This window comes from Gavialis gangeticus, unplaced genomic scaffold, assembly GCF_001723915.1.
Source record: "Gavialis gangeticus isolate Ggan-Ray unplaced genomic scaffold, GavGan_comp1, whole genome shotgun sequence".
Classification (NCBI taxonomy): Eukaryota; Metazoa; Chordata; order Crocodylia; family Gavialidae; genus Gavialis; species Gavialis gangeticus.
The window spans coordinates 233,218,384-233,231,550 of NW_017729032.1; the positions used below are offsets into that span (position 1 = coordinate 233,218,384).

At 40.5% G+C, this 13,167-nt stretch overlaps 1 protein-coding gene across 1 annotated transcript in view; it reads right to left on the minus strand.

Moving 5' to 3' along the window:
* USP25 (ubiquitin specific peptidase 25) overlaps positions 1-13,167 on the minus strand; it is a 183,636-nt gene that overhangs the window by 106,646 nt on the left and 63,823 nt on the right. Inside the window, exon 6 of the mRNA XM_019523898.1 lies at positions 9,421-9,583. Within this exon, the coding sequence (XP_019379443.1) occupies positions 9,421-9,583 (163 nt within the window). The remainder of the gene's footprint in view (positions 1-9,420; positions 9,584-13,167) is intronic.

The window sequence follows — 13,167 nt, forward strand, 5'->3', positions numbered from 1 at the left end:
TTTTTTTTTTTTTTTTTTTTTTTTTTTTTTTTACAGGTCTGCTCCCTCACCAGCCCTTCCTTTTAACATCATCTCTCTTTCTCTTCACTTCTCTTCCCATTTCCTTTTACCCTCTTAACTAGCTCTCTACATTGAATGAAAATAACATGCTGTTTGTCTGCTGTTCACTCTACTTCTGTGTTATATATTTTCCCCCATCTATTTATACTTTAAATACTGTGGGATGGGGACTGTCTGTTCCTGCATATTTATACAATATCTTGCACAATGGGTTTCTATTGCAGGTACTACTATAATAGGTATAATCAGTATTAACATAATCCCTTAGAAAAGATCACACAACCATTCTGAGGCACTATGGAGCAATTAACCAGTTTTAAACCAAAAGGATTGCAAATCATTCTTGAATTGCATTAAGGGCAGAAGTTTAAATTTGAAGGGAACTGATTGCTGAAAATGTGCTAGTACCCTCCTGCAGGAAGTCGAGAAAGCAATTACAAGGGGAATAAAGGTAGCAGGAGAACTTAGCAGCAACAAAACTGTTCACAGGAAACAACGGCTCTATACATTATTTCCTACTAACAGGGGAAAGACCAGAGTAATTCTATCCGTAGCCTTATCTGAGGTGCTGACAAAGTTAGAAAACTTCCTGAAAATCTTCATTTGTTTGGAGGCAAGGGCAGAGGGAAGGAGAGACAGATTGTGGTGGAAGGATAACTTAAACAACTGGGACTTGAGCCAGATCATTTTTAAACTTACAGGAAAAGCATCCAAAGAGTTTTTATCTCCAAAACAAAACCCCTGTGGACAGATATGTTCCTATATCATAGGGCAAACAGTACAGCACAACAAAACCTATGCAGAAGGAAAGGTAAGTGGAAGGGAGAATAGAAAGGGAAGGAGAACCGAAATGCTTAAGCTTTTTCACGTTCTGTAGAAAATTTAGCCATAGATCTTTGCACCTTTGGGGAAAATAATTCAACCCACAGCTTTATTAGGTGTTGCTGCCTGTTTTCGTTCAATGATTCAGTGTTCTCAACAAGTTAAAAATTAACAGCATTCAGTTTCAGGTTGTTGTGCTTTCTTCTAAAAGTTATAAGAATAACAAGCAAGATGGGAAACGGTTTTGATACCGAAAAGTTAAACTAAATTAAGAACATTAGCAAACCTGGGTTAAATCAACAGTTTTAAATAAATAGCTCACAGCAGTGTTACCAGGCTACTATTTATAGAACATTTAATAGCTGAAAACAACATGAAATTTAGAAGGCAGTAAAGTAAGTATAAATTGGAAGTTCCCCAAAATAATTAGTGCACACCGTGGTCTTGGCAAACAATGAAAACTACCAGTCAGCCTCTACTCTTAACTTATTCTCAAAGCTAAGTAAAGATTCATCACCAAGTATAAGACGACATAACTGCCAACATTTCCTTATATGGTTAAAGCTTTCAAATTCTGTAAGTATATGAGAAGTGCAGAGGTAGCAAATGTGGCTGTAGTCTTAATGCATCTATTCTGTGTACAAGTTTAAATACAATATTAAACCTAAAAGGTACATACTGCAGTGGGATCACTGCCCAAAGACAGTTATTTACTGCCTTATTTATGCTATAACTAAATAGAAAAATATTTTACTATAGACAGAGGCAGTAGCACTATTGATTACTTAAGTTTTTATCACTTTATTATAAACTGAAAACAGGGACTTTATAATTTTGCCAGCATTTAACCTTCCAACTGGGACCAGATGAACAGCTGCCTTGTGTCCTTTGCCACTCTTTCTTTCAATGTACACTCACTCCTTTCATTTCTCTTTCCTCTTAGTTTATTCCCTCTCAATTAAGCCCAATCTCTATCCCTCAAAAAATTGTGGAGACATAATAGTTTCTCAGTTACTGCCATTACACTGTTCTTTCTGCTTATGTGTTATATGCTTTCTCCCACCTATTCATGTTTTAAAGCTGCCTGGGACAGAACCTACTGTTGTGTTCTTGAACCCTAAAGGAGTGGCCAGCCTATGGCACAAGTGCCACAAGTGGCATGGGCAGGCTCTCTATGCAGCACATGGCAGATTGGGGAGAGAGAGCAGACAGCATAGTGGCAGGTAGGGCAGTGAGCAGAAAGCAAAATTGCAGGTTAGGCAGGGAGCACAGCGAAGAAAGCAGACAGAGCAGCAGATAGGGAGGGGAAGAGGGTCAGAGTGACACTCAGGAAGAGTGCGGGGCTAATTTGTGGCAAGCCTGCCAAAACGGTGGGCCCCCATTGCTCTGCATAATGGAGCTCTGATTTTAGTTGGTTTTACTACACTGCTTGAAAGTGGAACTTGCACAACAAGAAGGCTCTAAGCCAGAGGTTGATAAGCTTTTAGGCACAGCAGGCCAAAATTACTGCAGCTCACATCAAAAATGGGCTGCTGCTTCTGAGTCAACTGCTCCTTCCCATTTGCCACTGAATTGCTATGTGCTTCCAAGCAAACCACTGATCCAATCCCCTCACAACCACGAGTTCCCCCAGCCACTGACATCCTAACGCACATGCAACCATCCACCACATTGCCGCTGAATTTGTAACTAAATACAATGTAGGCTAGACAAAACTTCTTTGCAGGCTTGATCTGTCCATCAACTGTAGGTAATAGACTCCTGCTCTACCCAGACAGCATGAATGGAAAGAGGAAAGAAAAACTGGAAGAAGAACCATAGGAGGAAAATGAGAAAGGGGAGTGAGGAACTGGAGGGAGACCTGCACTGGGAACTAATAGGTGTAACAGGATGAGGGGGATGGGAGACAAAATACAGGGTGAGACTTGGACTATCTAAGCCTAGAGGCTAGAACAAGACACAGGAGACAGAACTGGAAGGAGAGAAGTTTGGAGCGCATAGGGCACTGCATTTTAGACATCTGTGTCCACTGGCACTAGCTCTTCTTCGAAGCCTGAAACAGAACCCCAGGACACTTGCATCACACCACCCACCTGATCTCAGCAAAAATCTGTGAAAGAACTGTAAAACATGGTTTTGTATATATTTAGATATTATTATACATCTGTGCAATAGATTTACAGGTTTAAACCTAGCTAACAATGTGGGCTTCAATCTTTTGGCACATGATCAAACTGTTTGGGGTTTTTTTCCTCTTTCCTCAGTTTCTCTCTTTTTCCAAAAGAAAGAAACCAAAAGGACCTGCAAATGAAGATACGTTAAAGGATGTCAATTCAAGCACTCAAAGGTCAGCAAGTGCCAGAACTATGATTACATGATTATTCTTAGTTTCACCCCCTAATGTGTTCACATTATGATTCATCAGATAGAAGACAGATTCAAATCTTCCCAAGTCTGATGCCTAAGATCCTAAACACTAAAGATGCTGGCCTCAGGAAGGATGAGAGGCTGCCAAGGAGCTGACAAACATGCAGGCAGATGCAGACTGATGGATAGGATGTTGCAAGAATGACAGTCTTTCCTTACAAATTCCCTAAGACCAGCTGACCCTGGTTGCTGGTTAAAAAAAGCAGACAAAGGCATAGGTAGGTGGAATTGCATGTGCAGGACTCTACTGTATACTATATATATTTGAGTCAAATAAACAAAGATTTGTTTTAAGACAGGTGTTTGAGTCACTAATCAGCCATTGCCATGGGCTATCAAAGGAAAAGGTTTATGGGGGCAAAACTCAAGTAGGCCAGTTGGTTAATGTGATTGGGAAACATGGAGCTTGCAATCAGGAGGTCCATTTAAGGGAAGCAGAATTACATTTTGCAAACTGAGCCAGCCCCATCACCTGTTGCTGCAATGCAAGAGGGATAATATAAAAAGAGTGAAGTACAGCACAGCTGGCAACCATAATGCATGTAACCACACAGGATTTTTCTTCTTCACACAGGAAGGACCCTGTCTCATTGCACTATATGGACAGGGCTCGTAGAATATGCAACTAATCTGTATTTTGTTTTGTCCTCATTGTTCAATGCATTTCTCCTCTAGACGATACTTACTAGACAATATTTAAATCAACCTTTAAGCACAGAATTACTAATAGCTGTTTTTTGCAATATATTAATTAAAACACCAGGGAATCAGTAAGTTGCACAAACTTCTAACTGTTCATAACCACTCATTTTATATCATACCTTGATCCCCTTCAACCCTTCTCTATAACTACTTACAACCTAAGGTAAGCCCTTATCTTACATACTAAACTAGATTTACAGACTGCACACATGGCTAGATTTACATACAAAAGAGTAGCCCCATGGGTCTCAACAGGAGAGAGTTTTGCAAATCAAGGTTTTAGGCTGTAAACTTTTAGGAAGAGAAAACATCTTCCTATGGCCATCATGGGCCTGTCCTAACTGTCATGTCCAAGGTCTACTTCAATACATAAGGCAGGAGTGAATGCTGGGTTCACAAGACCCCGGACAGGTGATCATCCAACCTCCTCTTGAATTTGCCCAAAGTAGGGGCGAGGACCACTTCCCTGGGAAGTTGGTTCCAGATTTTGGCCACCCTAACTGTAAAATATTGCCTTCTGATCTCTAACCTAAACCTATCCTCCACCAGCTTAGTACCATTGTTCCTCGGCATCCCACGTGGTGCTGGGGAGAAAAGGGCTCTACCTATTTGCTGTTGATCTTCCCTGAGGAGTTTGTAGGCAGCCATCAGATCCCCTCCTCAGCCTCTTTTTGCTGAGGCTGAACAGGTTCAGGTCCCTCAGTCTCTCCTTGTAGGGCCTGTCCTGCTGCCCTCTCACCAAGCGGGTGGCCCTCCTCTGAATGCTCTCCAGGCTGGCCACATCCCTCTTGAAGCGTGGCGCCCAGTACTGGACACAGTACTCCAACTGCGGCCTGACCAAAGTCGCACAGAGGGGGAGCATCACCTCTCTGGACCGGCTTGAGATGCACCTTTGGATGCATGGCAAGGTATGGCTGGCCTTGCTGGCTGCGGTCTGGCATTGGCAGCTCATGTTCATCTTGGAGTCAATAATGACTCCAAGATCCCGTTCCACCTCTGTGCTTTCAAGAGGGGAACTCCCCAGCCTGTATGTATGCTGTGGATTCCTTTTCCCAAGGTGCAGCACCCTGCATTTGTCTACATTGAACCCCATCCTATTCTCATCTGCCCACTTTTGTAGTCTGTCTAAATCTGTTTGCAGCCTCTCTCACCCTTCAACTGTGTCCACCTCACCCCACACCTTAGTGTCATCAGCAAACTTGGACAGTGTGCTTTCCACCCCTCGTCCAAGTCGCTGATGAAGATGTTAAACAGTGAGGGCCCGAGGACTAAGCCCTGGGGTACCCCACGGCTCACACCTCGCCAGGATTTAAGTCTTGTCTTGGCAGGTAAGAGAAGGAAGAAATGCTTGTTTTATCCCAGCTTTTTTTATCTTATACCCCCTGCCCCCCACCAGTAAGAATGTATTTGTAGTTTGGATCGAGTTTAAACATTGTATTTTTTATATGGAATCCTTAATGGGACTTATATTAAAGCTACAGAACATTAATATGCAGTATTAGTTTATAGTGGGCTTGTATATTTTACACTTTGGCTTGCAAATATGTTATATTTGCAAAGACACATTTTCCCTATCCATAATGAAGAGATAAAAATCCTTTTGTATATGATCTACATATAAAATAATTTCTAGAGATGATCAGTCTTCCCCACAAATTTTTGCTGCCACCCATCTATAACTGAAAGTTTTAAATAATTTACTCTTTCAAATTCATTTGGAATTAGCTATTAATCATCATATTCAAGTAAAAATTAGATGAACAATGGGCAGATAGTGAGAAAATAAAACAATACTGCCTGAAATAAGCGATACATTAAAATTCTTAAACCTGCAAGCGTTTCTACAATGTAGGATAGGGAAAAGAGATTGTTTTGTTTATGAGTTTTTCTAATATACTATGTAACATAATCTAAACAAAAATGAAAAACAGAGAGATCAATAATATCTAATGTTAACTAATCAAATGTGTCAGGTTTCAAAGTGCTCCTAAGAAAGCTTGAAATACTTTCAACATAGCTGATGCAAGCCAAGAAGTCCATCCATCCTGCAGTTAAATAAATACTGGATTAGATAACATCCAAAATTAAACTACATGTAGTTTACTGGTATGGTTGTTTGAAACATAATTCTCCCTAGTTGACTGACAACACTTAACCCATGTTTTCAACAATATAGATTAAGAAAAATCAAACAAAAATATATTTTTATTTAGACTGATTTTTTCTGGTTCTGAACAATTACGAACAGTCTACCAAGTTCTAATACTGTAATTGTGAATGCAAGAGATTTCACAGTATGAGTGATGACCATAAAATCTGGCCTGTCCTCTTTATAATCCATTTTCAAGGTATAAAGTTGCACAAGGGCGTTACTTAACATGAGATCATAGCATAGAAATCTATGCTGAACGTAACTGTCACAATTCAGTGTTCCCACTGGTTAACAGAATGAAACTCAGAGGACACAAAAAATATATCCTGAAAAAGTTGACATTTAACATTTTTTTTTAAAAAAGTACTTACAACAATACTGTCAAATTTCCAAAAAGATTGAAAGCAATCTGTAAATGAGATGTTGGTAAAGCAACAAGTTAATGGGATGCTAAAGCATTTTGTAAATGTTGGGGGTAAAATAAACCTGCTTTCCAACATCAAAGCAATGTTCCTATTAAAAAGAAACAATGTGCGGGCACCCACACACCCCCACACAGAGCTGAAGAATTTCAGGAAAGTATAAAATTCAGACACGTTAGCATTCAGTTAGTTTACAAGACCCTGGAAGAGATAAGAGGGGCTAAAAGCAAAATAAGAAACTAACTGGGCTGTGTTCACCATTCAAGTCATGAAAGACCACACACAGAACAAAAGGAACAGCAAGGTGCATTTTTTTTCATTTTCTCTCCCCCTCCCTCTTTACAGTGCAAGATGTTAGCTGCAATTCAGGTTTTAAAAAAGTGTGTTTGAAATATCATGGTTTTAATTCAATTTGTCAAAAAGCAGAGATAAAGAAAATGATGTATCAAGTATGTTTTAACATATCAGACAGTACTCTGCATAGAGAATTGCTGTAGATTATTGAAGAAACTTGTCTTGGTGATTTTCACAAAGCACCCTCCTGCTTCCCCCCTCCGGTGACATATACTTTTGGAAATACCCATGAAAATAAATAGAAATTTAAATGTCAGTGCTTCGGTTTTTACTAAATCCTACCACTTCATAAGTATTATATACAAAAAATATATTACATTCACTACTAGCATATTAAGTTTTACTCAAATAAGGATATGGTGACACACCTATCCATTTGATCAATACCTTTCCTTTCAAGGAAGCCTACTACACTTAATAGGACTGCTCACTGAAAAGGTATTTCACAATGAGTACAAGGGGCAGAATTTGGTCTTTCCTGCATAAGTCAGAATAGCTCTGGCATGTTTCTACAGCAATACAACCAATTCATAATGCAATCCTGCAGTGACAAAAAGTTGCTATCCCTATTGGCTTCACAGCCAGATCTATTTCTCATTTAACCATGCTAACAATACTTCAAGTCTAATTCTACTCAACACTTCTAGTCTAATTTCAACCTTAATTTCCTGGCATACCAATAATGACTACCGAAAACTGCTTTCACTGCTTTACTAACCTAAAAAAAAAATCACAATGACAGCTCTTAAATGCTTCTGATGTTGTGATTCTACATCTTTTAAAAATTACTGATACACATAATTAACATCTTCCCATCAGCTGTACATACACAGATTAACACAATAATTGCACGTACACATTGACTGGATTAGCCAAATTAACTCAAAACAACATGACTAGGCATTGGCCCTTTTCTCCTTCCCAAATTCCTGCCTATCATCCATCTCCTCTTTTTCTGTGCACACACTTTACTGCTGCCCTATAAATGATTCACTGCTCGCTGAAGGGATTGCAACATCTCCATAAAACTGTATCATCAGCAGGGACCCGGGTTTTCTGTTTCCCACAGAAAAATGGAGAAAATCCCAGATTTTACCCTTTACTGGAGGAAAATGTGGATTGCTCATTTTAGGGGAGAAACCTACAGATTCTGCAGTTTTGCAAAGAGCTGACTGCCAGCTGGCTGAATTCCAGCCTGAAAGGAGTTGGGGGGAGTGGGAGAAGGGCAGTCAGGCAGGGGGTGCCATTTGCATGCATACGCACGTGACCAGTAAGTGGGGGGGAAGGCGGATTGAGGCCCCCATAGGGAGAGAGGGAGGGAGCTGGGCAGGTCTGGGCAGTGCGTAGGGCTTGGGGCTGCGTGGCCACAGGGCCCCGGAATGGAGTTGGACAAGTCTGTGGACAGCTCATCCAAAGGGTGGGGGTATAGCCTCCCCACCCTGTTGCCCTCCCCTGGGGCCTCTGCAGCTCAGCAGGTGCGACCCAGCACTGCAGGGAACAGCAGGGCTGTGTGGGGATCTCCTTGCCACTGCAAGCTCCATGCTTCCCTAGAGAGGCGTCCCCTGTGTGCAGAGCAGCAGCCGGGCAGCGGCACAGGGTTATGCCCCACACTGCTGCAACATGCTCAGGGGACGCTTTAGGCATCGCACAGCGCACAGCCCACTCCTGCCCTGTGCACAGATCTCGGAGGCATAGGTCCCCTCTGCCCCCCTGGGAGTGCACGCAGTGGCAGGGAACTGCCCACCCCTCCCCACAACCAAGACAACAGCAGGCAGGCAGCAGGGCAGGGCATTGGGCTCTGCTCTGCTGCAGCAGCCACCACCTCCTGCTGGAGGCAGTGGGCTGCAGACCTGGGTCCCTGGCCCCACAGCCCTGGCAGTTGGGGGCCCCCTCTGAGAGGGCTGGGGGTGTGGGGGCAGAGGGCTGTGAGTTGGGGGTGAGGGACACTATCAGGACTGGGGGGCTGTGGGAGGAGTGAGAGTCACCAGCAGGGCCAGGAGGCTGTGGGGAGGGCTGTGAGGGGCCTTTCATTTTAATCACAGATTATGGGGGTTTTAATCAGAGAATTTGCAATTTTTTTAATCACCGAAAACCAGGATCCCTGGTCAAAGACAAGGCAACCATTCACCTCTTTCTTCCTTCAGGTCTCCCTCCGCTCATTTTCCAATATTCTTAGAACATTGCAGATGCCACTGAGAGCACCCTCTACCTTTGAAAGATAATGCTATTTTCAAATATTCTGAAATATTTTCAGATACTATGATGTCTCACTTATCTAAACCAGGCAAGTCTACAGCCTACGATAAGTAGCAGTATAGATTTTTTTAGATTCTGTAAACATAGTATTGGTTTTACTGAGCACTCAGAGCCTTATACTTTGGGCTGAAGGGCAAAAAAAAGCCAAGATTCTACCCGTTATAACAAATACCTTTTGTACAAGAACAGTATGCAAAAAACAGAGATCTTTACAAAAACACTTACCTGTATAACTGCACTAAACCAGCATGTGTTGCCAACATTCTTTAACCCAACCGGACAGTTTTCTAGCCGCTTTCGATCATACGGATTTGGAGAATCACTCCACACTTCTGGATGTGTCCTCTTCAAGCTTGCTTTATTTTCTGCTATGCTGGCTTCCAGGACTCTTAAAAAGCAGAAGGAAACATGAGAAAAAGAAAGCTAAAATATAGTAGAAAAACTTCAAAATATGCAATTATATATATAAATATTGGTACAAAATACATGATTACATCAGTCAGTAATTTAAGATTGTCGGCTTATCCTTGATTTAGACAAACATGTTTTAAATGCTGCAACTTGTCTTGGATGATACATGGAGATACATATCTGAAAATGTTAGTGAATCAAACTCTTCACGACTGAACAATACCTATTCTAATTTCACCCAAACTAATTAAATACATTTTAGAAAGTTAAAAATAAGAAAGCTAGTTATTAAAACTGAGTCCCAATTGTTCAGATGGACATAACTGGGGAGAAAGGAAGGAGTTCAGATAAAATACTGAGAGCCACTCAAAATGCTTTTCATCCAGACATCCCAGTGCTGTACAATGCACTGTGTCACTATTTAACAGATAAAAGAAAAAGATAGAGAAAAAATTTCTGAGCTCGCCCAACACCCAGCAGCACGCCAGTGACCAGCAAATGATGGAATCCAGGTTTTCAGACACCTTGAAGCATTGGGCTATTCCTGTGCACAGCGAAAGACTAACTGCTACATGTAGCCTGAGTATGCCTATGGACCATGAAAAAATTCCATTTTCCTCCCCAGAGGAATTGGCAGATTCCAGACTTAAAAACCTTTGCAAAAAAAATATTACTCAGATGCAAGTTGCACCCTCACACTGGCACACATTGGAGCACAAATGCCAATGAACTCCATGTTGCATATTATTGATGTCAATGAAGAGATCATTAGCCTCACTGACTTGAAAAAATATAGTTTAAGGATTTTGGAAACATCTCTGGTAGCCACACATTCTGAGCAGAAAATAAAATGTATATATGCAAGCTCTGATACTGAATTAATTGTTCAAGAAGCTAAATCAAATTACCATATTTACTAGAATATAAAACTACTCTGAATATAAGATGACCCCCCCAATAATTAGATTTTATACATGAAGAATTTATACATTTGTTATAATTTTCCCAGTACAGAATCTAATTATTGGAAGTTTTGCCTTGAATTTGTCCCCCTCCATTGCTACAGCAAGGAAGATAGATCCAGGGGGAAGGGGGAGAGGAGGGGACAGTCACGTGGCCCCTTGCCCCACAGAACTTCTTCCCCCTGCAGCCCCTTCCCTTCCTCCCCCAACCCTTACTCTCAGAACCTGCTTTCCTTAAGCACTTGGATGTGAGGGACACATTTTAAAACACTGATTTTGAAATAAACCATACCTGTAGTAATTTAGTTCATCTACAGTTAATGCATTTTACTTTTTTTGAAACTGCTGCAAGTTTTAGCACAGATACTTCATAAACATACTTTTAAGTAACATTTTTGTACCTATGTATATATAGCACAAACTATACATGGTATTAGTCCAAAGCCAAAAGGCTCATAATTTACCATATAGTTCATTGGGCTGGGCACCAGCAGAGTCAACAGCATATTAAGCCATAGGGACTGCACAGCTTAGCATGTGTGTGTACTCCAGATATGCCCCACAAAAGGATCCTTGTGCTAATTAGCCATCAACTCATGACTGAAATTGGGTGTTCTGGTCACGAGTCCTGGGATCCTCCAAAATTTTATATGCAGATGAGGCACAGGACAACCTGGTCCAGTTCCACCCCCATGGAGGACAGGGCCAAACTAATCGTAAGCAACAAGCTATGGGAAGGGGAAACAGAGTGATTTTGGGTGAAATGTTTGGGTCTCCATTTGGTGACATTTCCCAGGCATTAAAGGTTGGTGAAGAAATAAGAATGTTTGGAAAGAGGAAAGAAAGGCATAGCTGAGCTGTCGGAGGAAAAAAGTCAAAACGCATTCAATGTAGTGGCTCACCATGACTTGAAAAGGAGTCAGTGTTGAGGGGGATTGAGCACAGTAGGCACTACCATCTATCTTATTCAGATGGGCTACACTAGCCTAGCCTTATGACAGTCTCCCATCTCCATTTTTGGCATCAGGGAAGCATGCCAGAACTTGCTCTGGCCTATCTGAGTGCCAGCCTGGTACTGCAGTACCTCCAGGCCTGAGCCCATTCCCTCTTACAAAAGCAACTTCCCATTTTTCTTAACGACCACAAAAAAAAATGTTTCCATCAGTATGTTTGCCTAATGTGGGCCATATGTTTTATAGCCATGCTCTGTCTTGGCTGCATTTAATCAATTTCACAGTTTGTTTCCATTACAGAGCACTTGCTGCTTCGGCAGAATTCAATGATAATGTATTTAATGAGGTTTCTTCGTATGTGAATGTAAGATGACGAGTTTCTTTCCCCATGTTGATTGGGGGAAAACACACTATCTTTACTCCAGTATAAGATAACTCTACAGAAAAATGTAAGTTTTCACAAAGTACATATAACCCTAAATCTTTCCTAGATGTGTACTTTGTGAAAACTTATGCAACTTCAATGTTTTGGTCCTTACTTGTGGTGGGGGAAATTATCAATCCTTAAATTTTTGGAGTTTGCAAAAACTCTTCCTCACAGCTATGCTTATTAACTTTCTGTTAATAGCGATTGTAGTATTTATAGCAGAGTATATCAATACTATACGCACATCATTTTCAAGTAAAAGTTTAGCTTAAGTATACAACTTGGGTTAAATGTCTTGACTTCTTGAAGCTCATATCTCTAACCTTGATATTACTTCTTAGCATTGTTTTCTGTATATCTTCTTACTTAACATACACATTAATAAAATATTTGACATTTATATTGCTTGGTGATTAAAAAATAAGTGCTTATAGGGAATACTGTGTATGTGTGTGTGCGCGCGCATATGCACCTATTATCTTATATATTACTGCATATTAATTAAATACATACATACTATATGTATATATGAGAGAGAGGAAGAGATCGAGAGGGGGAGAGAGATCTTAAGAAAAAGCACACCCTAAAAATGAAATTGTACATCTGTTTCAGGAATTTCCTACTCGTAATATTTCATTCAGTGTCCAATATTCTGGAGAATGTACTCCAAGTTTTTAATATTCAAAGATACTGAATTGTTTTGATGGTATATATAAGCACTTTAGAGATCTATTGCTGTTGTGAATGTTTTGTTTTGTTATTACCCTGTATTATTCATGGAAGCTTTTCAAATTTTAAAAAGCTATTTTTCTATTAGCAATGATATCACACCTTAGAATTATATTATTCTTCAAAATGGACACCAAGTTAAAGTGTCAAAACATTCCTTTTTCTGGATAGAACTCCCTTTAAATAGTACACCCCAATTTTAAAGAGACTGCATGCATATATAATTATAAGAGTTTTTCCTCCCTTCTTGTTCAGTTCACTTCAGAGATGCATCCAAATAGTGCAGTGTAGCCAGATATTTGATCTGTATTTTAATTGTTAAATGAAATAGACTGACTTTCATTGTAGCAAAATTAGCGCTACCTCCTGAGGAAACCTCAAAGATGAAGGATCTAAAGCATGCTTTTCTCAGCTTCATTTCCCCCATCACTGATGTATTTTTGGCCCTCTCTACAAGTGCAGATAAAGGCATAATGGGATCCAATGCATG